We start from the raw sequence: 27115 nt of genomic DNA, 5'->3' as shown, positions 1-27115 counted from the left end.
GAGCACCCTCTGCAGGTGATGATCTGCTTGTCCTCTGGGCCCCATGTCCCTCGCTGGACCCGATGCCCTTTTACCTGGGGTGCTGCCCCCTGGCAATAACCCCTCAGTCTCAGGGTCTCCCCTTCCCAGGGGATCCCCCCCCAACTATTCCCACCTCACCTCAGTATCAGGCTACTGCCAGTCATTGTCTAACCCCCACGCCCTGGGGCAGGCTGAAGCATCAGCCTACTCACCACTGGCAAGGAGGGTTTGGAGCTGCTGCCCGGGCCTACCCCTGGGCTGCCCTCTGCAACCCCCAGTACCTGTTGCCTTCTGCTAGGCCACAGCCTGGGGCTTTCCAGGCAGGAGCTCCCCAGCTCCTCTGCCTTTCCCCAGCCCTGCTCCACTCAGGTACCCTGTGTCCAGCTCCCTGCAGCCAGGCCCATCTCACTCTACAGGCAGAGGGAGATTCCTTCTGGGCCACTGGCTCACTGGCCTTTGATAGGGACTAGCTGGGCCTGATTGGCCCCAGCTGTTACCCTATAGGAACGAGGGAAACCCTCCCAATTCCCCAGTGTCACAACTACTCCCCAGCACAGTCTGGGAATTGTTCCTGATTCCCCACCTGCTTGGACCATTCCCCAGAGAATCAGCCCCTCCGTATTGGCCCCATTAGCAACAGAAGGAAACTCTGGGAGCCCTAGAGACACTGAGCTGCCCCCACAAACGCACCTCCTGACACTTACCTCCTGCTGAACCCTTCGGGTGGGCAGGCCAGTCTCCCTGGTGCAGGGCAGGGCTGGGGCGGGCTGCAGTCTCTGCTCCCCTGGCTGCTGGGAGAGGGATGAAGGGAGGGAGGGCTCTGGCCCTGTTCCCTTAGATTGGACTGTCTGTGGTGACCCGGGCATTGTCTGTAATGTTTTTATAAAGCTTATGCATGTCTCCATTTCCCTCTGTGCTTTGCATTGCTGCCCAGTGCGGGAAAAAGGGTTAACGTGCTTCTGGAGCAGCACAGGAGACGTGGTGTGTGTGTGAGACTAGCAGTCTGGAGTGGACTGAATGGGTCAGTGAAGGGTTGCCCAAGGCCCACCATATCCATGGAGAACCCGAAAAAGATAGTGGAACCACAGGGACCCGAACATTCACACCTGGCAATCAGTGACCAAGAGGAACCAGGTTTTTCCCCACTTCTCTGCAGAGAAAAGCCTCAGCCTGAGAACAAAGGAAAAGGAAAAGGTGCCAGGTGAGGGGTTAAGTGCTTCCCTCTGGAGAGACACAGAGCTCTCACCTTGGTCTGACAGAGACAGAGCCTGAAATGGCGGCCACAGCAGCTTGGCTGCTGATTGCACTGGCTTGGCCAGGTGGACAACGTCTCTGCCAACCTAAGGAATCCTGCTGCTGTCTCTGCTTGACTAATAAACCCTGTTCCATTACGAGAGGGCTGCCAGGTGTCACTGCAGATACTTGCTGAGGGGCATTGGTCGCTGTAGAGTGCACAAGCCTCTGACGAGGAGCCTGTCTCAGTTGGCCTCACTGGGCAGAGCTCCTGGTATGAAATGGGAGTGCTGGAGCCAGAGGTGGCAGCTCAAAGGCAGTGAGGCCATGTGATATACCCTCAAGGAAGAGTGAGACCCCCTGGGGGTCTGCCACACAGAAGGGGCTCCTGTGGGGTGCACAGCACAGATCCTGTAGATCCATGACCAGGACCCAGAAGGGTGAGGTGACGCTGTTGTAATAGTTGGGGCCTATTAGGCTCACAGCTGAGATAGGCCTAACTATGGGAAAGTGGGTGGAAGTTTCTCAAATAGTTTAATCACCTGCAATAATAAACACCAAAGGGAAAAGGTAACGAAAGTCCAACTCGGCCTGTTACATGAGACTGTGAAAAACAGAAAAACTAAATGAGCCTAAATAAGCAGGGGGAGAGGGGTAGCTTAGTGGTTTGAGTATTAGTCTACTAAACCCAGGGTTGTGAGTTCACTCCTTGAAGGGGCCACCTAGGGGTCTAGGGCAAAATCAGTGCTTGGTCCTGCTAGTGAAGGCAGGGGGCTGGACTCAACTCAATGACCTCTTAGGATCCCTTCCAGCTCTATGAGATAGGTATATCTCCATGTTATATTAAGCAGGGCTTTTCTGATGCACATGAGGGATGGTGTTGAGACCATCTTTGGCAGGCAAAGAGTGTGGGGACCAGAAGTTAAAGGGCCAAAAATCAGAATTTAGGTTTAATGGGTGAACAGAATAACAAGAGGGGGGACAATTTTGCCCATCACCCTCTTTCAGGGCCCTTCAAAAGATACTTTGTGGGGCAGGAAAATGTGGAGGGACTGTGGAATTCCCAGAGGGGGACAACTGTCACACTCCACCCCAGACATTTTGTCCTTCAGACAGGGAGTTCAAAACTCATCACATCATCATGAAGCCCAGACCTCTGCACATCAGTGGGGACACCCAGCCATCACTGCCAGACCAGCAGACACACCAGCTGGAGACACGTGAGATCTTGCTCTGTCTCTCCTTCCCTTGTGTGGTCCTTCTACCCCCACTACTTGTCATCCTATCTCTCCCCCGAGCTCTTTCCTGGCTTTCCATTTGATCCTAAGACCAGCCGCCCAAACAGCACCAGCACAGTAAGAGAAGACGCCTCATCTGGCTTTGCCCAGCCTGAGGGACACTGGAGAGGAGAGAGGCCAGACCTGCCAGATGATGTCCCAGACCACAGACCGGAAGAGGAGCCTGAGCCCTGGGTAATGACTTTCATGGCTAAGCTGCCAACCCAGAGCATCCATCTGTGACTGACCTGCTGGCGGATTCTGAGAACATCAACAAAAGCCGTATTTCCCCCATCACCTTCTCTATTTCTTTACCAGATTACATTTGTTGTGTCCTGATAACCAAGAACACAAAGAGCCCATTAAAATCAACAGTGGACATTGAGAGCACATTGGCTAAGACAAACAAACACAAAGGGATCTGGTAGAAGAGATTTCTATATATAGGAAAATAGCATTTGAGATTGGGGACCAGGTGTGTTAATTGATGTGAGAAGGAGAACAAGGAAGGGGGATCATATCCTGATTACCGATTATATGTAGCTAGAAAGTTACAAATCAGATGAATTAATTCTAGCAGAAGTTCTAGGACTATTATTACATAATCTTTGTGAGTTCACTGAAATGTTTGGTTAATTAACTCTAGTTTTTTTCCATCTATTACTTTTCAAAGGTGCAGTGTGAGCCCTGCAGGAGGTGGGTGCATGTACCCTGCTTCCCAGAGGAAATCAGTCAAGACAAAAAGAAGGGAGAGAGAGAGAGAGGAGCTGCAGGTGTGTGTAGTTGTGATGTTTGACACATGCCCATTGTAACTGAACAACACAGTTTGACAGTTTAATAATTACAGTGTTAGGATAAATATTTTCAATTTCTTGAAATGATGCAGTTGAAATACAATGATGCTATACAAAGAAGATAAACTTTAATGTAGATTTGAGTGATCAAAAATAAATGTAAATAATTCCATTGCTAAAAATATGGTTAGATGCTTGTTTCTGAAATACTGTTGAAATGGAAATTAAAATATTCTTGTATTTAAACCTTGCATAATTACATTTTCTAAATTAGAACAATTTCTCATTTTTGTTTCTCTCCATATTTTCCATTGAGATTTCACAGGGGTAGAAATTCTGACAGGAGTGACCGATCCCTGTCCGTCACCATCTGCTACCCTGGGCAGGGGACGGGGTAGTCTGAGAGGCAGCAACAACCACTAGCTGCCGTTCAGTATTTCTTACCAGTATCGCCCTGCGCTGGGAGCCCTTTGTCACACGGCACAAGGGAGGAGCAAGGGAATAGGGGGAGAAGCTGCCTGGGCTCCTTCCAGCAAGTGGGTTCCATACATCCAGCCTGGGCCCCTTGCTCACACAGCCCTGGGGCTGGGCTCTCACTCCCCTCCCCCTGGCCCAGCCACTGAATCCCCTTCCCCAGCTCCCCCCACCCCCCACACGCACGCAGAGTGGCCCGTACAGCAGGGTCCTGGTGCTCTCACTCCCAAAGGCAGAGTCTGCTCCAGGGGGCCATGGCATGGGGTTAGGCACTGAGAGTCGAGTGAGTTCCTGGAGAGGTTTTGCAAGGGAGGCATATTGGGGAATCCATTGCCTGCAAAATCCAGCCATGCCCAAAAACTTTCGGACCTGGCGTGGGGAGCGGGGTCGGGGAAAGCTGAGGATAGCCTGGACGCGGGCGGGAGAAAGTGTATGGGAATCCTGGGAGAGGAGAAAGCCAAGGTATGTGACAGAGGCTTGACAGAGCTGTAGCTTAGAGCGAGCAGCCTTGTGACCCTTGTTTGCTAGGGCAGTAAGGAGCACTAAAGAATCAGTTTCTGAGGCAGACAGTGAAGGGAACCGAGTAGATCATCTACATATTGGACTAGTGTGGACCCGGACGGAAAAACAAGGTCAGCGAGGTCTTGGGCTAATGCTTGAGAAAAGTAAGATGGGCTTTCCGTATACCCCTGGGGAGCGTGGTCCATGTATATTGCTGCCCCTTGTAAGAAAAGGCAAAAAGATACTGGGAGTCAGAGTGAACCGGGACAGAAGAGAAAGCAGAGCACAAATCAACAACAGTAAAATGAGTTGCACCTGGTGGGACAGAACTTAGAAGCCAGAATTGTTGCTGGGTTAGGGACCACAGGAAAAGCGGGTATAACAATGCAGTTAATGGCTCAAAGGCCCTGAACAAATCGCCATGATTTGCCATCAGCTTTTCGAACTGGGAGGATAGGGGTGTTTCTGGGGCTGGAGCATGGGACAATAATGCCCTGTTCCCGCAGGGCGGTTATGACCGGAGCAATGCCAGCCTCTGCCTCAAGGTTTAAAGGGTATTGAGACAGGCGAGGCAGGCGGTTGGAGGAGTCAACAGTAATGCAGACGGGGTCAGTATTTAAGCGACCCACTTCAGATGGGTGGGTTGGCCACAGAGAGGATGGGACCTGCGAAATTACATGTTCAAGGGATGGGATCAATGGGTAACAGGGGACCGGAGTGGAAAGGGGAGTGTCAGACAGCAGGGAGGCCACAGAATCACTCAGAAAGGACTGGGGGATTTGTAAGTAGACCCCATCCGGGAACAGTATATGGTGCAGCCAAGCTTACATAACAGATCCCGACCCAAAAGGTCTACCGGAGTGGAATCAGAGAGAAGGAAGGCATGATCCGCGGAAAGGGGACCAACCTGGACCGGTAGAGGTTTTGAAAGGGGATAAGGGGCTGGGACTCCCGTAATGCCCACAGTGGACACGGTTCTTCCAGAGCGGGGAACCGCAGGCAGGTCGGTCGTACAAACTGCAGAGAGCGAAGCTCCAGTATCAACAAGGAAAGGGAGAGAAAGATCATTGATAGTTAACACACACTCACCCGTGGGAGTGAGAGGTAGTAAAAGAGCTAAAATTTCCTGAGGTTCCCCGGCGTCCCATCATTGCTGTGGGACAAAGTAAGGCTGGGGCTGACTGGCTGTGCCATCCGGGGGCCTAGCTGGTTGCCTACAGAGCTATTAGGCCGGCGTGGACACTCGTTCTTCCAATGTCCAGGCTGCTTACAGTAATTACAAACATCCCCAAAACCCGAAAATCCAGTTCCACATCCCCTCCTGTGACCACGTCCCAGTCCCTGGAACCTTCCCCATCCCTGGTATTGTTCGCCCTGCCCTGAATAATGTTGTATTTGCAGGGCCATTAATTTTTGGGAGGACTGTTCCTCCTTTCCTTTCAGAGTGTGGTGGCAGTGCTCTGCCACTGCTTGCAATTTGTTCATGGTTTCAGTCTCCCACCCAACACTTATTCGCTTTAGCATACTGCCAATAGCAGGTAGGAGGCCATTAACAAATGCCTGAGCCAGGGTGCCCTGTCCATTTTCACCCGGTTGCTGTATACCAGAGTATTGCAGAAAAACATCAGTCAGCCGGGTGCAAGTCGCTCCGGTTTTCTCCCTGTCACTGTTTACAGCAGTGTATGGCCGTCCAGTTGGTTTTAGGAGTCCATACTCGAGGGATGGCCTCATGTAGGTGGTTAGCTCAGTCTTTACACTTTTTCTGGTATTCAGCGTCAGGACCGGTGTCTGGCAAATTAGAGTGGCGCTCACTGACGGGCCAATTTGCTCTGTGAGCCATTTTCCATGCTCGCTAGGGGTTACAAGTAGCTTGCACAGCTGCAGGAGGTCTGCCTCAGAGGGTTCATAGGTGTCGCACACTAACAAAAATTCCTCTGCGAATTTGGTAGGATTTTCCAGGGGCTTTGGAAAGCCTTTTACAATTGAATGGAGCTCTGTGTGAGTCCAGGGTTTATAGCTCCCAGTGGGACCTTCTTGTTGGCCCCCAGTATGCAGGATTCGGAGGGGAGCCTGGAGAGTTTTAGAGCCAGAGCGCAAGTGGTGGACCCAATCGTTATTTAGGCTATCTGCGTATGTATGAGGAGTCAGGCAGACTGGAGGTTTTCGGGGGAACGGGGTCTGAAGGGTACCAGAGGAATGGGTCTGGGCAGTATCGGATGATCCGGACTGGCCTGAACTGCTGACCTTTGAGACTTGTTCCTGAACTGGGGAGGTTGGTGACCGTCTATTGATCTAACGCAAGGCTGCCAAGCCAATTAATGTGTCTTCCTCATCGTCGTCCCCAGACTTTAACAAGGGGCTTTCTTCATCCTCTTCCACAATGAGATGGGAGTATGAAGGGGGTTGGGATCGATCCGAGTCTTCTCAGAGAACAGGGTAAAGGGGAGCGCTCAGTTTGGTGGTGGGAGAGGAGGCTTCCAATAAAGCTTTTAACTTATCATTTGAATCTTTGAGAGAGGCGAGTTTAGATTCTGTCCACCTACGATTTGCCTCTTCCCACCACTGCATGAAACAATCAACCTCTCCTCTAGCCAATAATTAGTTTTAGGTTGGCCGAGTTTGTCTTTTAAGATGTCCACTTGGTCTTTGTCCCAAGATCCTAACAGTGGCCACTGCATTGTGCAGGAGGTCAGACTAGATGATCAAAATGGTCCCTTTTGACCTTAAAGTCTATGAGTTTTGAGATCCCTCTGAGTTAACCTAGACCATTTTTCCAGAAATTTACAGGAGTCCGGACCTTTCCTAAAATACATAAAATGAGCTGGCGTTCCTTTAGGGAACTGTCCCGACTTAGATGTCTGGTTACCCATACAGGAGGACTTCACACACACCAATCACACAAGAAGGAAATTCGGGTTCGTCAGAGTGATGCCCGGTGCAACACACAAAAGGAGCCCACAGGCTACTGCCTCAATCGCCCTTGCTTTCACACCAAGGGTTTTACCCAAGGCACGGGGCAGCTGCGATTGTGCAGATTTCACTCACTCAGACTGCAGGGACAGGAACCCCTTGGTCGGCCGATCCCCGGACAGAGACGGCACCCAGACTCAAACACTCCACAGGGAGGATGGATAGACACAGAGACAGGACAGTCCTCAGTCCGGACAAAACACAGAAATAATTACCTGACCAGATTCCTGATGTCACATCCCGGGATCCCTACCAGAACAGAGTGGGAACCAACAGGTTTGATGGCATAGACGTCACTGTGATCGTGCAACCTTCCGTTCCGGCGGAGGACCACTTGGGCCACATGCCCAGGTGCCGGCTGCCACGGTCATCCTGCAAAAACTGTCAGGAATCACACGGCCCCAGTGAAGACGGTTGCCATCTCAGTGGGACCTCCAAATTGTCAAAGTCAGACTCAGGACTCACAGTTTGTCAGATCCCTCTGTTCTATTAGCAAAGCGCTCTGCCAATACACCCAGATAGTGTGTGAGTCCCATGCAAGGCTTAAGCAACTTTATTTATACAGATAAAAAGGGCGCAAACTTAACAAGATAACAAAGGGAACAGCACTGATAAGTTTACCTGGGGCTAGACAGGCACACCTTATTTCCTTACTAACTATTACTGATCTCCTGCTAATGTCCCACCATTAGCTTATGTGGATCCATTGTTCCATATGTGAAAGTAGAATGAATTATATTGTAAAAATAAGAATGGATTAAAGAAATGTTGTATGTACCTTTAAGCAGAAATAAGAAATGTTGAAATACAGGTGCCAGGAAAAGAAACATTAGGCATAAACAATGGTGCTAATGGCGAAACATTAACAGAAGATGGGTAATATTTAGTAAGGAAATAAGATATGCATGCCTAGCCCAGGTAAACTTATCTGATTCTGCTTCCTTTGTTAGCTTGTTAAGTTCTCACCCTTTTATCTGTATAAATAAGACAGTTTGTGTCTTGCATGGTGCTCACATTATCTGGGTGTTATTAGCAGAGCGCTGTGCTAATAAAACAGAGTGGTCTGACAAACTGTGAGTCCTGAGTCTAACTTTGATACATACCTTAATGTTTCTCTTCCTGACAACTTTATCTCAACATTCCTCATCCCTGCTTAAAGGAACACACAGCATTTCTTTAATCCATTCTACTTTTACAATCTAATTCATTCTAGTTTCACACACTAAATGGATCCACTTATTCATTTCTGTAGGTGTATTTTTACTGTCTCAGGGGCTGTTTCTACATGTAATTTGCACCTGGGAGCAGGGTTGGGTCTCTATCCATGTTACCTTTTGTACTGCTGTTGCAAAGTGTGCGTATTTCATGAGCAGCATGGTAAACTACGAAGATACGGCACTAATGAATTTGATCTGGCAAACACCTGGGAGATTCCCGACTCTCTACAGTCCCATGCAAGAGTGTCTCAGGCTCAAGCCAAGACATGCAGCTTTCCCCTTCCAGGAGTTCTTGGGCACAATCCTGTTTCATTAAGAAATCTCCCAGACTGGGAGCCATGAAACAGGACTAGCAGGATCCCAGCAGCTCAGGGCCCTGGGCAGCCAGCTGGGTCCAGGCTCCCAGGTGGGTGTCCCCAGAGCTGGGCAGAGAGTGACTCTCCCCTCCCTGCTCCACGCTGTGGGCCGCCTTTGCCTGAGACTCACACTGGCCTTTGCTGCTGTTTTATCACATGGCAAACTCCTGGGTCCTTGGCTCCAACTCCCGGCCTCTTGTCTGTCTCCCTCAGCCACTCGTGCTGCCCGTGTTTGCCCTCCCATATGAACTCTGCATGGCAAATTATTCTCACCCCCACCTACCCAGCTTTGCCAGCCGCAGGGCCAGACCACATATGGGATGTTCTGGCCCTGCGGCTGCTCTGTGTCCGTGGGAAATGTCACTGGATTCCTCACTGAGCTGGACACACCGATGCTGGAGACGCTGCTGGAGAGACGGAGACGGGCTGCTGCCCATCTGGAAATCTACCCATCGTCTCCAGCTGTGCCTGTCCTCTGGGGCTGCCACCCAGCCAGGGATCCTGGATTCTGCTTCTGAGGCTGATTCTCCCCTACCCCAACTCAAGCCCTTGTGGAGAGTCAGGGAAGACCCAAAGATCGAGCTCAGAGGCCATCAGAGCTGCAAGAGCCAAGACACGGATGTATCTGCATTCTCGCTTCTAAAGCTGGATGGGCCGAGACATCAGTGAAAGGGCTGAACATGGGGGAAGGAGTGATTCCTGCAGAGAGAGGCAACTCGCCCAGTCTGGGACACTTGGCCTCTCCCCCTCCCAGAGCTCAAGAACCAATGAAATTCCCAGGCTGCTCAGGAAAATGGGATTTGCCAGAAGTTTTATTTGCATCTTATTTGGGGGGAGGGAACAAATAACTGAACAACACTGACAAAATCATTCAATGAGCAATAAAGACTCCACAGACACCCGACTTCCCAGAAATTTCAGACCCCTCCTCTCCCCACTGCCTCACACCGAAACAGGGGTAAAATGCCTCCCGGGGTGGCAATTTCCGGAATAATCCCAGTGTGCAACAATGTGAACTGAGCCTCTAGCTGAAAACAGGGACCAGGAAACCCAGCTGAACCCTTCGGCCTGCCCCTGACAGAGAGCGCCGGGAAGGGACGGGAGAGGGTCAGAGAACAATGCAATACAGTAATAATAATGTCACGCTCCCGGTGCCTCCATCCTCCTGAGACACACAGCACACACGTCAACAGTGGAGCCACTTGGCTCCCTAGGGCGTTGGCCAACTCTTTATTATCCTCATGATTCCCCCCATCTCTACAGACGCAGAGAGAAAAGGAGGGGAAGTGGCTGGCACTAGTCGATGTGGAGTTTCATGTGGAATATTAAGGAAGTCTTGGTCTTGTACCTTTCCTCACAGATGGAACATTGATAGGGGCACTCTCCTGTGTGCCTTCTCCGATGGACATTGAAACCAGATTTTTGTCTGAAGCTCTTCCCACAGTCGGGGCAGGCATAGGGTCTCTCACCTGTGTGAATTCTCTGATGGTCAGTAAGGTGATGACTCTGAGTGAAGCTCTGTCCACAGTTGGGGCAGCTATAGGGTTTCTCCCCCGTGTGGACTCTCAGGTGTATAATAAGGTCTGAGGTACAAGCAAAGCTTTCTCCACACTCTGGGCATCCATAGGGTCTCTCACCCGTGTGAATCCTCCGATGTCTAGTTACATGTGCACTCTGAGTGAAGGTTTGTCCACAGTCAGGGCATTTATGGCATTTTTCTCCCGTGTGGATTCTCTGATGTACAATAAGGCCTGACCTCTGACTGAAGCATTTCCCGCAGTCAGGGCACTTATGGGGTCTCTCTCCTGTGTGGGTTCGCTGATGTCTAATAAGGTTTGATTGGTCATTGAATTGTTTCCCACACTCAGGGCAGCGATAGGGGGTCTCTCCCGTGTGTGATCTCTGATGTCTAACAAGGTGTGATCCAGAACTGAAGCGTTTCCTGCACTCGGCACATTCGAACCGCTTCTCCTTAGTGCAGATTCTCGCCTGGATCGTGGCCACATTGGGATCTTCCAGACATCCCTCTCGGTGAGTGGATTCACCCAGTGTCTTCCCTGGGGGGTTTCCCTGCTGCTTCTCTGGCCTGCTCTGAGTTTCTCTGGCCTGCCCAGGACTCTGTGAATCATCCCCTTCACACCTTCCCAGCAACATCCCCTTTGGTTCCATTCGCTCAGGACCTGCGGGACAAGAATTCTCTTCATTGCTCTCACTCACTGTTTCATCACCTGCTGGGACAAGGAGAGAATCCAGACAGGAGTCAGTCCCTGTGCCAGGGGAACAGGAAGGCAGAAAAGGAGAACAGGAAAGTGCAGAAACAAACCAAAAGAATTGCTGGGAACACTGACAAATCAGGAGTTGAATTCTCTCCCCTCCCCCAACCCTTTCCATGAAGAAAGAGAGAAGGGAAAAATCAGCTACCTACATGTACTGTATTTGATGCTTTCAAGATGTTGCACATGTCTATTCCACTTCATGTCTATTCCAATGTAGGGGTGTGAATGCTGAATGCACTGTAATTGGAGTTTCTGCAGTGGTACCCACTGGGGTGGCACATGCGTCATGCATGCCCTCATGCATCCAGGTGAGGACATGAAGGGTACAGCTCCCCCTGCACCATCTCAGTTCATTTGCACCAGCATCCTATCATAATGGACTCTGAAGGAGAAGGGAGCAGGGCGGGTGCTGGAATAGACATGTGCAAGACAGTACAGGTATGTATTTCTTTTTCTTTGAGCCATTCAGTGCGTCTATTCCACTTCAGGTGACTCCCAAACAGTGTTCTATGGAGGAGGGTTTGGAGTCTAGCTGCTCTGCAATTGCTTTTCAGAATTTCCAAAGCTAGCGCAGTCTCTAGAAGTGGCTGAAGTGGCACCATGCTTGGGAACAGTGTGATTTCAACACCAGGTTGCTGCCTTGCAGTTATCTGGGATTGAAATGTCCTGTAGGAAAGCTGCTGAGGCTCTCACACAGAGTGCCATCAGCTTGGAAGGAGGTTTTAATTTTGCAAGATTATAACTTGTAGTGAGACGAGAGGTGATCCTCCCAGAAATTCACCCCCGTGGGAACCTCCTGTCCTCTCTTTCTCTCCACACAGGAAACAAAGCATTGTGGCAAAGAGTGAAACTGTTTTGCCCTGTCCAGATAAAAGGCAAGGGCCAGCAGACATCCAGCAAATGATGTTTCTCCTGAACCTTTCGTGAATGTGGTTTGGGGGAAAAGGGAGGGGAAAAGATGGTTTGATTGAGATGGAAATCAGTAACCGCCTTTGATGAAGAACTGTGGATGAAACCTTAAAGCAACTTTAGTCTTATAAAGAGAGTATACCAAGGGGTTGGGGGAGTGATATGAAATTCATGCTTGTGGCTTCCAAACCCTTCTAGTAGAAGTAACTGCCACTGGAAAGGTGACCTTGGCTGATAAATTAGGCAGGCCACTGGTCTGGTATTAAACAGATGATACTAAACTGCTAAAGATAGTTAAGACCAAAGGCAGATGATACTAAACTGCTAAAGATAGTTAAGACCAAAGCAGATTGTGAAGAACTTCAAAAGATCTCACAAAACTAAGTGATTGGGCAACAAAATGGCAAATGAAATTTAATGTGGATAAATGTAAAATAATGCACATTGGAAAAAATAACCCCAACTATACATACAACATGATGGGGGCTAATTTAGCTACAACGAGTCAGGAAAAAGATCTTGGAGTTATCGTGGATAGTTCTCTGAAGATGTCCATGCAGTGTGCAGAGGCGGTCAAAAAAGCAAACAGGATGTTAGGAATCATTAAAAAGGGGATAGAGAATAAGACTGAGAATATATTATTGCCCTTATATAAATCCATGGTACGCCCACATCTCGAATACTATGTACAGATGTGGTCTCCTCACCTCAAAAAAGATATTCTAGCACTAGAAAAGGTTCAGAAAAGAGCAACTAAAATGATTAGGGGTTTAGAGAGGGTCCCATATGAGGAAAGATTAAAGAGGCTAGGACTCTTCAGTTTGGAAAAGAGAAGACTAAGGGGGGACATGATAGAGGTATATAAAATCATGAGTGATGTTGAGAAAGTGGATAAGGAAAAGTTATTTACTTATTCCCATAATACAAGAACTAGGGGTCACCAAATGAAATTAATAGGCAGCAGGTTTAAAACAAATAAAAGGAAGTTCTTCTTCACGCAGCGCACAGTCAACTTGTGGAACTCCTTACCTGAGGAGGTTGTGAAGGCTAGGACTATAACAATGTTTAAAAGGGGACTGGATAAATTCATGGTGGCTAAGTCCATAAATGGCTATTAGCCAGGATGGGTAAGAATGGTGTCCCTAGCCTCTGTCCGTCAGAGGATGGAGATGGATGGCAGGAGAGAGATCACTTGATCATTGCCTGTTAGGTTCACTCCCTCTGGGGCACCTGGCATTGGCCACTGTCGGTAGACAGGTACTGGGCTAGATGGACCTTTGGTCTGACCCGGTACGGCCTTTCTTATGTTCTTATGTTCTTAAACCAGAGAGTCCTGCTTGTCTATAGCATTTCCCCATCCAGCACTCAGACAAAACTGGTTTTGTCCAGTATCAGACATACTGAAGAGCACACCACTCCACCCCTGCCAGTGTGTCCTTGCATGCTGGTGAGCGTGCGGTGGCCTGTTCTTGAAAATTCTGCCCCCCACGTGCAGTGAGCTCACACACACCATGCATGAGAAGTCACACTGGTGGGGTGGGGTCATGTTAGCAAGAACTGGCTCATGACGTTCTGGGAAGTACCAGAATGTCCCATTTTCCGGGAGTGCATGAGTGGTCACCCTAGGATGAGTACTGAAGAGGACAAAAGCCATAGGCTCAAAGAGAGAACCTGTGGATGAGATAACACTAATCTCTAATCTCAGGGTAGCTGGCACCGTAACTTGAGAAAAAAGATTAGTTATTTCTTATTGGCAGAGTGTGTCTTCAAAGCACAATTAGCCTGAGCTATAACGTGAATCTTACCCCTTACTCAACTCTCGCCCACACAACTCCCAGAAACACAGTCTGGAGAAGCCAGCCTTGAGGCTGGAGGGATGCCGCATGGGCTGCAGTACAGCTACTGCATGGACCCGTATAACATGGGGTTCATCGACAACATTATGGAGATCTATGTCTAGATCTCCCATTGTGGTATCTCCACTGAATGCTCTATTTTGTCTCCAAAGAATGTAATGGAGAGAATCTAGATCTCCTCTCTAGAACAAGAAGTATGGGGTTCTTCTTCTGAATCTGATAATGAATATGGGCAGTCGATGGCGCGATACTAGGACTCACCGGAGTACAGCCTTTGGATCTGTGCCTCTTGGCAATAGGTTTAAATGTTGGTACTGATGGCTTGAGTCCTATAGGAACAATCTGTGTAGAAGAAACCGGTACTGGAGGCTTTGAAGATGCCGAGAATGCCATGGCTGATGGTACTGATCCTACAGATGTTCTAGCCAGTGATGAGGGCATCACCGAGTGTAATAAAGGCTGTACCCTATGAGCAGTCAGAGTTGGATCTTGTTGCACCAAAGGGGAATCCTGCACCCACAGACAGACATTGCATGACAAATCTCATGACACTGCATGAGCATCAGGTGTCGTGGGTCACAACAATGTTTCTGGCAGTACTGAAGTTGATGCCTTTAATACATTGTCAGAGCCATTCTCAAGGAACCATGCTCTGGTCCTGGAATCAATGGCTGGATTTCCTGCTCTGATTCACTGTCAGCACTGGGGGGCAGCTAGTCTCTACCTGAGCTCTAACCTTGGTACCTGACAGTTCCCATGAGGACTCTGCTGAGGCTTTCCAGCTCCCAGAATCCGGTTCTGAAGAAGAAAAGCTCTTTGATTGATAAGTCAAGTCTTGCCATGAGACTGACTTACTGCTCTTACAGGATATGGTGGGAGAAGGGGAACAAAGATCCATAGGAAAACTCCTGGCCTAGGACAAAGCACTGGACTCCAGATGACTGAGGTCTGAGAAGAGATGTACAGCACGCGCCCTATATTTTTGTGTTCTTTCCTTGAAAGATCTACAAATAGAGCATTTGTCTCTAATGTGCCCCTCACCGAGTGTGAGGGCTGTTCAGTGGATGAGACGCCCTGCAAGTGAGACAGTGCTGAACTCTAGGAGACTTTGACATAACCACACCCCCCAGTTCCAGGTAACAGAGCGCCAGAGAAAAACAAGAAAAAACAACTTTATAAAATAAGAAAGAACCAAATCTCCAGTGGGAAAAACATGGGTACACAATAAGCTACTAGAATTATTTACAGAAAAAAGTTTCCTCGGAAGAAAAAGGGAACCGTGAGCAACAGCCGATGGAGAGCTCTGACCACCAGCCACTGCGGGTGAGAAGTAGCTGTCTGGGTGCTGGGTGGTGCCACCTTTTATTCCTTTGCCTGGATACATGAAGAAATGCATGGCAAACTGACAGGTACCACCAGGGAAAACTCTCTGGCTATAGGTTACTCAGCTCTTAAACACCTGGAAGGAGAACAGCCAATTTTGCCTCCACATCCCATCTGAAAACTCAGGGGGCAGGGAGCTACTGTCAGGAGTCCGTGAGGGTGTGTGGAAAGCCATGAATTATGTCTGCCAGCAGGACATGACACATGCTAGGACAATCCTGACCTGGGGGCAATGAGTTAGAACCGGAGGAGCACAAGGGGCCTGCATGGGAATCCCAGCACTGTAAGTCAATGACGGACGGTTTCCACATCCGTGTAACCAATTTCTCACCTCTGGGGATGTTTCTCTGGATCTCTCTAGCCTGGGACCCCTGGAGATCAGAGACCCATGGCTCTTCCCCTCTGTCCAACTGGGAGATCACGCTGGGCTTGGGAATTGGAAAACCTGCTCCGGGAAAAGAAACGAAGTGAAAGCTGAGTTTTACCATTGTTCTCAGACAGCTGTTTCCAGATGCGCTGGCTGGGTGGGTGTCTGTAGTGCAGCCGCCCCACTCCAGTAAAGAGGGGTCACAAGCAGCTCTGGAGAGGGCTGCGGCTGGGTAAAGGCTGGGCTGACTGGGGAAGGACCCACAGCTAGGGCCACGCCCCCATCGCGCCACAGCAGGTCCTATAAAAGGGCTGTGAGCCAGGAGCTCAAAAAGACAGTCTCTCTCTAGCTTCTGAGAGAGAAGGGCCTGACTGCCTGGGAGCTGAGGCGGGTACCTGAGGTGGTGCAGTGCTGGGGAATGGCAGAGGGAGCTGGGGAGCTCCAGCCTGGCAAAAGCCCAGGCTGTGGCCTTGCTAAAAAGGCCAAATAGGTACCAGGGCTGCAGAGGGGCAGCCAGAGATAGGCAAAGGCAGCCGGTCCTAACCCCCCTTGCCGATGAGGAGTGTTTTGCAGACTGCAGTCTGCCCCAGTGAACGGGGGCTGGATGGTGACTGGCAGTGGCCACTGAGGCAAGGTAGGGATAGAGGGTTGAGGGTTCCCCTGGGTGAGGAGACCCAAATTGTGGGTTACTGCTGGGGGCAGAACCCTGATGTAAAAGGCACCAGGGTCCGGGAGGGACACGGGGGCCAGCGACAGGTGAGACACCGGCCTGCAGGGGGAGCTCCGGGCTGGAAGAGCTAATTCCCGAGGATGACCAGAAGGATGCGCCACAGGGGTGAGTCGTCTCCCCACTACAGTGTCCTTGTATAAACCAAAGGGATGGGAAGTATTCCTGGAGAGCCTTTCGGAGGGCAGGAGCAGATTGGCCTGCTAAACCCAGGGTTATGAGTTCAATCCTTGAGGGGGCCATTTAGGGATTTGGGGATTGGTTCTGCTTTGAGCAGGGGGTTGGACTAGATGATCTCTTGAGGTCCCTTCCAACCCTAATAATCTTTGATTCTGGGATCTCCACTGAATGGGGGATTTTATGACTCTGGTACAGCATCACTGCAAACGCTTTACTCCTTCCTAACCCTGCTGAGCCTGGGACTATGGGGCTGATTCCCCTGAAATCTAAGGGATCAGGGAAGAACCCTGAGCAGAAGCTGACTTGGGCATGTCAAAGATGCCAGTTTCTAACACCGAGGGGACAGGGGTCCTTACCCAGCGAGGTCACATTCCTGTAATTCTCCTGCATGACATCCCTGTACAGGGCTCTCTGACCTGGGTCCAGCAAGGCCCATTCCCCATGGGTGAAATACACAGCCACTTCCTCGAAGGTCACCGGCATCTGTATCAACAACAAGAGTCCCCCACTTACAACCTGCTGTCCCAGCCACAGCTCCCCCCACCCCCCAACTCAGTCACAGAAAGAGCTGGGAATGTCCACAGAGAGCAGGAACAGTCCTTGGGGAAGATGGGGAGGGGGGTCATTTCTGAAAGATTAGTTTAAAAACATGTGGTTACTGTGATGAAACCACAACTCCAGTAATTTTATTGCGGGTCTCACAATATTTATCTGGGAATTGACACGTGTGGTCTCAGCATTCCTGGCAGTGAAATCGCACATGTTCGACATGGCTGGCCTCTGCCATGGCTTTTGTGGGAGAGGACAGCCTGATGCCAAGAAGCCCTGACTCAAGATGGCTGCCATTTCCCCACCATTTGACGCGTGGAAGAGAGGCTGCCCCTAGCGAAGGGGGCCACCAGCTCCCACTGTTTTCAGGGAGGCTGAAGCCAGACTCTCCTCGGGGGATGTGGCTGGGGCTCTGGGGTTGGCAGACTGTGTACGGAGCTAGAGGCGGGGAGAGGCAGAAGCAGGTGGACGGCATGTGTGTGTGGGGTGAGCTGAGCAGACTGGGAAGGTCACAGGGGACGTGTGTGTGGCGGGATGGGATGCAGAGGAGGGCACATGTTGGGGGTGGCAAACGGAGAAGGGATGAGGGGGACAACAGGGAGTCAGTCCGAGGGGGAAAGAGGATGTGTGAAAACGAATGAAAAGGGAAGTGTGTGTGTGTGGGGGGGAGGAGCTTAACCAAGAACAGTGCAGGGTCAATGGGGTGGGGGCAGGCTCAGGGGGTGCAGACCAATGCGCATTGGGGTAGGTGTGACCAAGTAGAAATTTTCTTTAATATTTTTTATGATTCCTATGTGTGTGTGTCTCAGTTTCCCTCTCTACTTTGCATAGCTACGCAGTGGGTGCAGGAGGGTTAACACTGCTCCCGCAGCAGCACAGAAGACATGTCGGGGGGCTGGGAGTGTGGGGGGTGTGGTCACCTCGCTTTCTGGGGTGGAATGACAGAGCCATTAAAGGGCTGGCTGGAAACCGACCCCCAGATCGATGGAGAATCTGAAAGGACAGTGGGAGCCCTAGTGGCTGGGACACTCACCCCTGGCAACCAGCAACCGGGAGGAAGGAGATTCCCCTCTCCTCCCCCATGGCTGGGCTGGGATGCTGAGCAGAGGCCCCAGCTGGAGAACAAAGGGGAAAGGTGCCAGGTGGCAGGGTTAGGTGCTGCCTTCTGGAGAGACATGGAGCTCTCGCTTTGGACTGGCAGAGCCTGTCTACACAGCAAAGGGAAACCCGCTGCTGCCCTGTCCCAGCTGACTTGGGCTCATGGGGCTCTGGCTGAGGGGCTGTTTCATTGCTGTGTAGACTTCCAGCTCTGGGAACCTCCCACCTCACAGGGTCCTACAGCCTGGGCTCCAGCTCAGATGGCTACACAGCAATGGAACAGCCCCACAGCCCGAGTCAGCTGGCACAGGCCAGCTGTGGGTGTCTAGTTGCTATGTAGACACACCCAAAGAGCCAGAGCCAGTAATGGAATCCATCACAGCTTGGCTGGCTGATTGCACTGGCTTGGCCAGGACGGGCTATGGCTTAACCTTAACCCTGTGACCTTAACCAAAGCTTCTCTCTGCTAATCTCAGGGCTTCCCCATGCTGGGTCCCAGCCCACTAATAAACCCTGCTCTGTTTGGAAAGGGTTGCTGGATGTCACTGCAAATCCTGGCTGTGAGATACTCGTCCTGGCAGATTTTGGGTGCCCCTAGGTAAATGACCTGCCTATTGCTCCCTTAATCTGTCCTCCCCAAGGTATAAATTCCCAGGGTTGTTAAGGAAAACACTAAGGACACAATATAACCTGCACATAAAGGAACTGACAGGGGCAGTATTCTTTCCTAAACAAGTGTCCTTTTATTAAAGTAACAATCCTCACTACAACTAATCTAGAGACAGGAATCAAACAAATCCCCTACTGCAAATTACAAAGCATTGAAACCGCCATACAGTTTACATGATTCTAAGGGAAGCACTTTGTTCCAAACTGGCCATCTGTAGCAAATTGCTGACAGAATTTCTTAAATTGCTTTCAAGTTTACATAGTTAGCTTGCAATGGGTAACACAATCGTATGCATTCTTATAAACTCACACACACACTAATCCTATATACTATCCTACACTGTGCCTATTCTCTGCTATAATTAAAAGAATAGCAGGCTTACTTTATATATCCGTTGGTATCACTTTAAATCATTGTTATAAATACTTCGGTATTTTTCTTTAATCACTGTTGCTTTTCAGTTCCTGGTCAGTCAATTCTGCTCCGCTCCGGTTTTTTCTCTCTCTCTGCAGCACCTTTTCTAATATGTTTCCAGTAGCTCTTCCCTGGCTGGCTTCTAATTTGTCCCACTTTCCTGATTGACTCTCTCTTTCTTTCTAATCCAAACCCTCCTGCATGCTGGCTCTCTTCTAGTGAACCTTTCTAGCCTTGGAAGCCATCACCTCATTCGCAGATCCTCGCTCAGTATTCACCACTACCTCAGAGCTGTGACTGAGGATCTCTGATTTTAGGACAAGCTGTAAAACTGATATGAGTGAGCTGTAGCCAGTCAGCTGACCAGCTAACAGCTCTCTTCCTCACCCCATACTAGACATGCTCAGTAGCTATCCATTTTGCACACGCTCGCTGCTACTCTTTACCAGTCAGAGGTGTGATTCTTTCTGTTCATACACACACACGCACACTCATAGCTGTCTCTTTGCTGGGACCCCATCTTAGAAACCCTGGACTTTCTGCCAATTAGCTGAACTTTTCACCCTACCTCAGTACTGAGCATGCTTAAAATCGGCAGCATAGAGTGGAGCCACTCTTGTCTGTTCTGAATAGGGGTGAGGCAGACAAAATGGCGGCTGGAGAATTTCTCTAGTACCAGACTGAGGAGGATGTTGGGACATGGGAGGCGTAGGTTGAGAGGCTGTGACAAGGTCCTGGGGTACAAGCTGGGCTGTGGGACCGCTGAGCCCTCTGTTCCACCAGCCTGGGCTGCCTCACGCTGTGATGCTGATGTCTGGCTACAAGCCTCTGCCAGGCACTGCATTTACACAGCCACCCACAGGCAGGGACACACCCAGCTGTGTTGCATGAATGATCTCCCAGCCACTCACGAACCATCAACAGACTCCAGCCAATTCCCCCCAACTCCGCAGTCTTGCACCCCCGAACTGGACCAGCAGCCTGCAAACTCATCACCTAGTTTGCCCCTTCTCCATAGGAAAGGGGAAATGCAACAGCCTTTGGAATCTGAGATTTCCCAAGCACTTTAGCAAACTCACTGGTAAGGATAGAACATTAAAGTAAGTTTGTTAACTACTGAGAGAGAGATTGTAAGTGATTATAAGTGGCAGGCGTAAATGTCAAAGAGAGTTACCTTAAAGAAATCAAAAGTAAACACGCACTCTAAATCCTAAACTTTACGACTATGTCTACACTACACAGCTTTTACCAACATGGCTGTGTCGCTACAGCCGTGCCACTAAAAGTCGTGCAGTGCAGCCGCTGTTTGTCGGCTCTCCTGTTGACAAAAAACGTCCACCCTCAATGAGCTGTGTTTGCGTTGTTGGCAGGAGAGTGCTCCTGCCGACAACATGCCATTCACACAGACACCTGTCGTGGCAAAACTTTTGTCTTTCGGGGTGGGGGGTGCGGGGTTAACACCACTGAAAGACAAAAGTTTTGTCATTCAGTTGCCAGTGTAGACACAGCCTTAGTCTAGGCAAGAGTTGAATCAAACAGCTTTTCTCACCCTGACAGCTGGTCAAAGTAGGTTACAGCTCCTCAATGCAAAGCCTGGGACCACCTTCCAGCCTGGGGCCGTTGTCTTTCAGACGTGCTTCCAGATGTTGAGATGGGGGGAAGGGGTCAAGTGATATCTTCCAGCTTGCTGGAAAGATATTTGCTGTAATGTGGATTAGTCTCCTCCTATAGTGTATGTGCCTCCTCTGGGCTACTGACCCAGGCGTTGATGAGTCATTAACGTCCTCGGGGTATTGATGGCTACTCCTTTGTTGTAACCAAAAGGCTGGCTGTGGGTGTTCCCAACTTCACAACATATGTCAGTGACGCATACAGCAATACTTCATAACTTCATATGTAACAATAGCACATCCAATCCCACAGGATATTAATGTTCAACAGATTAAGGCTTTTAAAATGAAACCTCACAAGGCAGACTTTGTACAAAACAGTGATCCTACTCTTATCACAGGGGTGAATATGGAGGTTCCAGGGTGCTACCTTGAGATACAGAATGCCACAGAGGCACGCTGGGGAGGGGACAGGCTGCAGACTAAGGAAGGTCCTGGGGATGTGTGTGTGGGGGTGGATGACAGACACAGTGGGGAGGGGACAGGCGGCAGACTGAGGAAGGTGCTGGGGATGTGTGTGTGGGGGTGGATGACAAGCACAGTGGGAAAGGGACAGGCGGCAGACTGAGGAGGGTGCTGGGGATGTGTGTGCGAGGGTGGATGACAGGCACAGTGGGGAAGGGACAGGCGGCTGACTGAGTAGGGTGCTGGAGATGTGGAGGGGTGGATGACAGGCACAGTGGGGAGGGGACAGGTGGCAGACTGAGGAGGGTGCTGGGGATGTGTGTGGGGGGGGTGATGACAGGCACAGTGGGGAAGGGACAGGCGGCAGACTGAGGAGGGTGCTGGAGATGTGTGGGGGTGGATGACAGGCACGCTGGGGAGGGGACAGGTGGCAGACTGAGGAGGGTGCCTGGGAGGTGGGAGGGTGATGACAGCCACCGTGGGGGGGGGCCCGGCGGCCGACTGAGGAGGGGGCGGGAGCTGTGGGGGGGTGGATGACAGGCACAGTGGGGAAGGGACAGGCGGCAGACTGAGTAGGGTGCTGGAGATGTGTGGGGGGTGATGACAGGCACAGTGGGGAGGGGACAGGCGACAGACTGAGGAGGGTGCTGGGGATGTGGGGGGGTGGATGACAGACACAGTGGGGAGGGGACAGGCGACAGACTGAGGAGGGTGCGGGGGATGCGTGTGGGGTGATGACAGGCACAGTGGTGAGGACAGGCGACAGACTGAGGAGGGTGCTGGGGATGCGTGTGGGGGGTGATGACAGGCACAGTGGTGAGGACAGGCGACAGACTGAGGAGGTGCTGGAGATGTGGGGGTGGATGACAGGCACAGTGGGGAGGACAGGCGACAGACTGAGGAGGGTGCTGGGGATGTGTGCGGGTGGATGCCAGGCCCAGTGGGGAGGGGACAGGCGGCAGACTGAGGAGGGTGCCTGGGATGCGTGTGTGGGGTGATGACAGGCACAGTGGGGAGGACAGGCGGCAGACTGAGGAGGGTGCCTGGGATGCGTGTGGGGTGATGACAGGCACAGTGGGGAGGACAGGCGACAGACTGAGGAGGGTGCTGGGGATGTGTGTGGGGTGATGACAGGCACAGTGGGGAGGACAGGCGACAGACTGAGGAGGGTGCTGGGGATGTGTGTGGGGGTGATGACAGGCACAGTGGGGAGGACAGGCGACAGACTGAGGAGAGTGCTGGGGATGTGTGTGGGGTGATGACAGGCACAGTGGGAGGGGACAGGCGACAGACTGAGGAGGGTGCTGGGGATGTGTGTGGGGTGATGACAGGCAAAGTGGGGAGGACAGGCGACAGACTGAGGAGGGTGCTGGGGATGTGTGTGGGGGTGATGACAGGCACAGTGGGGAGGGACAGGCGACAGACTGAGGAGGGTGCCTGGGATGTGTGTGTGTGGGGGTGATGACAGGCACAGTGGGAGAGACAGGCAGCAGACTGAGGAGGGTGCTGGGATGTGGGAGGGGAGTGACAGGCAACCTGGGGAGGACAGGCGACAGACTGAGGAGGGTGCTGGGGATGTGAGGGTGATGACAGGCACAGTGGGAGGGGACAGGCGACAGACTGAGGAGGGTGCCTGGGATGCGTGTGGGGTGATGACAGGCACAGTGGGGAGGACAGGCGGCAGACTGAGGAGGTGCTGGGGATGTGAGGGGTGATGACAGGCACAGTGGGAGGGGACAGGCGACAGACTGAGGAGGGTGCCTGGGATGCATGTGTGGGGTGATGACAGGCACAGTGGGGAGGACAGGCAGCAGACTGAGGAGGGTGCTGGGGATGTGAGGGTGATGACAGGCACAGTGGGGAGGACAGGCGACAGACTGAGGAGGTTGCTGGGATGCGTGTGGGGTGACGACAGGCACAGTGGGGAGGACAGGCAGCAGACTGAGGAGGTGCCTGGGATGCGTGTGGGGTGATGACAGGCACAGTGGGGAGGACAGGCGACAGACTGAGGAGGGTGCCTGGGATGCGTGTGTGGGGGTGATGACAGGCACAGTGGGGAGGGACAGGCGACAGACTGAGGAGGTGCCTGGGATGCGTGTGTGGGGTGATGACAGGCACAGTGGGGAGGGGACAGGCAGCAGACTGAGGAGGGTGCTGGGGATGTGAGGGGTGATGACAGGCACAGTGGGGAGGACAGGCGACAGACTGAGGAGGTGCTGGGATGCGTGTGGGGTGATGACAGGCACAGTGGGAGGGGACAGGCGACAGACTGAGGAGGGTGCTGGGATGCGTGTGGGGTGATGACAGGCACAGTGGGGAGGACAGGCAGCAGACTGAGGAGGGTGCCTGGGATGCGTCTGTGGGGGGTGATGACAGGCACAGTGGGGAGGGGACAGGCGGCAGACTGAGGAGGGTGCCTGGGATGAGTGTGTGGGGTGATGACAGGCACAGTGGGGAGGACAGGCAGCAGACTGTGGCGGGTGCCTGGGCTGCGTGTGTGGGGGGTGATGTCTGGCACAGTGGTGAGGGGACAGGCAGCAGACTGAGGAGGGTGCCTGGGATGCGTGTGTGGGGTGATGACAGGCACAGTGGGAGGGGACAGGCGGCAGACTGAGGAGGGTGCCTGGGATGTGTGTGTGGGGGTGATGACAGGCACAGTGGGGAGGGACAGGCGGCAGACTGAGGAGGGTGCCTGGGATGCGTGTGGGGGGTGATGACAGGCACAGTGGGGAGGACAGGCAGCAGACTGAGGAGGGTGCCTGGGATGCGTGTGGGGGTAGATGACAGGCACAGTGGGAGGGACAGGCAGCAGACTGAGGAGGGTGCCTGGGATGTGTGATGACAGGCACAGTGGGGAGGACAGGTGGCAGACTGAGGAGGGTGCTGGGGATGTGTGTGTGGGGTGATGACAGGCACAGTGGTGAGGGGACAGGCAGCAGACTGAGGAGGGTGCCTGGGATGTGTGTGGGGTGATGACAGGCACAGTGGGGAGGACAGGCGACAGACTGAGGAGGTGCTGGGATGTGTGTGGGGGTGATGACAGGCACAGTGGGGAGGGGACAGGCGACAGACTGAGGAGGGTGCTGGGGATGTGTGGGGGGTGATGACAGGCACAGTGGGGAGGGGACAGGCCACAGACTGAGGAGGGTGCTGGGGATGTGTGTGGGGTGATGACAGGCACAGTGGGAGGACACGCGACAGACTGAGGAGGGTGCTGGGGATGTGTGTGGGGGGGGGTGATGACAGGCACAGTGGTGAGGGGACAGGCGACAGACTGAGGAGGGTGCCTGGGATGTGTGTGGGGGTGTGATGACAGGCACAGTGGGGAGGGGACAGGCAGCAGACTGAGGAGGGTGCCTGGGATATGTGTGTGGGGGGGTGATGACAGGCACAGTGGGGAGGGGACAGGCGACAGACTGAGGAGGGTGCTGGGGATGTGTGTGGGGGTGTGATGACAGGCACAGTGGGGAGGGGACAGGCAGCAGACTGAGGAGGGTGCTGGGGATGTGTGTGGGGGGGGTGGATGACAGGCACAGTGGGGAGGGGACAGGCGACAGACTGAGGAGGGTGCCTGGGATGCGTGTGGGGGGGTGATGACAGACACAGGGGGGAGGGGACAGGCAGCAGACTGAGGAGGTGCTGGGGATGTGTGTGGGGTGGGTGATGACCGGCACAGGGGGGAGGGGACAGGCGACAGACTGAGGAGGGTGCCTGGGATGCGTGTGTGGGGGGTGATGACAGGCACAGGGGAGGACAGGCGACAGACTGAGGAGGGTGCCTGGGATGTGTGTGTGGGGGGGGTGATGACAGGCACAGTGGGGAGGGGACAGGCAGCAGACTGAGGAGGGTGCTGGGATGTGGGAGGGGGAGTGAGAGGCAAACTGGGGAGGGGACAGGCGGCTGAACAAGGAGGGGGTATTTTATTGCTTAAAAGCTTGTGATGTCTCCCCCCACTTCTGCATGTCCTGCTCCCTCCCCTTTCCACTGCACAGTCAGGCAAAGGCAAAGGCTCCGCCTCTACAACCCCTTGACAATCCCCTACCTGAGCTTGCTTCACAGAATCCATTTCCCTTCCCCTGGGACAAGGTGACAATCTGGAGTGAATCTGGAGTGAAACCTGGTTGTTACTCTGCAGCCTGTGAGGGTGAGAAGGGCATTGAAGAGGTTTCAGAAGGGGCTTCAGTTCACCCCCTGATTCTCTCACCCAGGCCCTGCACACGTGGGGCTTGTCTACACTGGCAAGTTACTGCGCTGAAAAACCACCCCCCTGAGCGCAGCGAGTCTCAGCGCAGTAACTCGCCAGTGTAGACAGGATCCCAGCGCTGGGAGCTGCGCCTCTCCTGGAGGTGGTTTTCCTACAGCGCTGGGAAAGCTCTGGCACCGACCACACTGTGCGGTTAAAACGCTGCCGCTGTCAGTGCAGACAAACCCTCACTCATTTCAACTGCGCTGTGGAGCGGGCTCCCCCTGTGAACTGGCTCCCACCATGGGTTCCAGGCACCCTCCCCTGCCCATCCCCCCCCCCCCGGTGAAGGTGCAGATGGGTCTGCAGCACAAGGGCAGCTCTGGGCACCGCATTCCGGGGGCCACGTGGGTCTGGCTCGCCTCTGGTTTCTGGGGGGGTCTGGTTCCTACGGGCAGGGGGGAGAGGGGGCTGGGCGGGGTCTGCGTGAGGGAGTCTCGCCCCGCGGGAGGGGAAGGGGCGGGGTCTGTGGGGGCGGGGCGGGGTCTGCGTGTGGGAGTCTCTGCCCCGCGGGGGGGCAGGGGGCGGGGTCTGTGGGGGCGGGGCGGGGTCTGAGTGAGGAGTCTCTGCCCTGCGCGAGGGCAGGGGCGGGGTCTGTGGGGAGTGGGCGGGGTCTGAGTGAGGAGTCTCTGCCCGCGGGGGCAGGGGCAGGGTCTGGGCAGGGCAGGGTCTGTGGGAGAGGGGCGGGGTTTGTGGGGAGTGGGGGCGGGGCGGGGTCTCAGTGAGGAGTCTCTGCCCCGCGGGAGGGGCAGGGGGCGGGGTCTGTGGGGGCTGGGCGGGGTCTGAGTGAGGGAGTCTCTGCCCCGCGGGAGGGGCAGGGGGCAGGGTCTGGGCGGGGCAGGGTCTGTGGGGAGAGGGGGCGGGGTCTGTGGGAGTGGGCGGGGTCTGAGTGAGGAGTCTCTGCCCTGTGGGAGGGCAGGGGCAGGGTCTGTGGGGGCGGGGAGGGGTCTGAGTGGGAGTCTCTGCCCTGCGGGGGGCAGGGGCAGGGGTCTGTGGGGCAGTGGGGAGGGGGCGGGGTCTGAGTGAGGAGTCTCTGACCCGCGGGAGGGAAGGAGCAGGGGTGGGGTCTGTGGGGGGAGGGGCGGGGTCTGAGTGAGAGTCTCTGCCCCGCAGGGAGGGGGCAGGGTCTGGGCAGGGCAGGGTCTGTGGGAGAGGGGCGGGGTTTGTGGGGAGTGGGGTGGGGCGGGGTCTCAGTGAGGAGTCTCTGCCCGCGAGGGGCAGGGCGGGGTCTGTGGGATCTCCTCGGGCGGGGCGGGGTCTCTGAGCGAGGCTCTCCAGGCAGGGGAGGGGAAGGGCCGCACGCACCGCTCCGCAACGTTCCGTGCCGCGCCGCCAGGCCGAGCCCCGCCCCGCCTGGCCCAGGCCTGACAAGCGCAGCGCCGAGCTGCTCGGCCGCCGGGCGACGTCTCTGGCTGCCGCTTGCAGCCCTGAGCGCTCCGGCTCAGCCAGCGCCGCGGCCCCTCGTGGCGAACGCGCCCGCTGCAGGTGCCCCCCGCTCAGCTCCCACCTGCCCCGGGGGGTCCAT

General features: G+C 53.4%; 1 protein-coding gene across 7 annotated transcripts; it reads right to left on the bottom strand.

Annotated features, from left to right (window-relative positions):
* Nucleotides 1-9637: 9637 nt before the first annotated feature.
* On the bottom strand, nucleotides 9638-26911 carry LOC120385010 (zinc finger protein 239-like). 7 transcript variants are annotated; one of them, XM_039504096.1, is made up of 5 exons: nucleotides 26896-26911; nucleotides 25390-25483; nucleotides 16898-17024; nucleotides 15599-15712; nucleotides 9638-11074 (listed from the first exon to the last, which is right to left on the bottom strand). In XM_039504096.1, exons 2-5 carry the CDS (start codon nucleotides 25411-25413, stop codon nucleotides 10140-10142), a joined length of 1200 nt encoding a protein of 399 aa, XP_039360030.1. In that variant the 5' UTR covers nucleotides 25414-25483; nucleotides 26896-26911; the 3' UTR covers nucleotides 9638-10139. The 7 variants fall into 7 exon arrangements, with proteins under 7 accessions (XP_039360030.1, XP_039360032.1, XP_039360028.1 ...); XM_039504098.1 differs by lacking the exons at nucleotides 25390-25483; nucleotides 26896-26911 and adding exons at nucleotides 18124-18205; nucleotides 20822-21080; XM_039504094.1 differs by lacking the exons at nucleotides 25390-25483; nucleotides 26896-26911 and adding an exon at nucleotides 19841-19917.
* Nucleotides 26912-27115: the final 204 nt, after the last annotated feature.

This window comes from Mauremys reevesii, linkage group 17 (genome assembly GCF_016161935.1).
Source record: "Mauremys reevesii isolate NIE-2019 linkage group 17, ASM1616193v1, whole genome shotgun sequence".
Taxonomy (NCBI): domain Eukaryota; kingdom Metazoa; phylum Chordata; order Testudines; family Geoemydidae; genus Mauremys; species Mauremys reevesii.
This window is presented reverse-complemented; position numbering and strand designations above follow the sequence as displayed.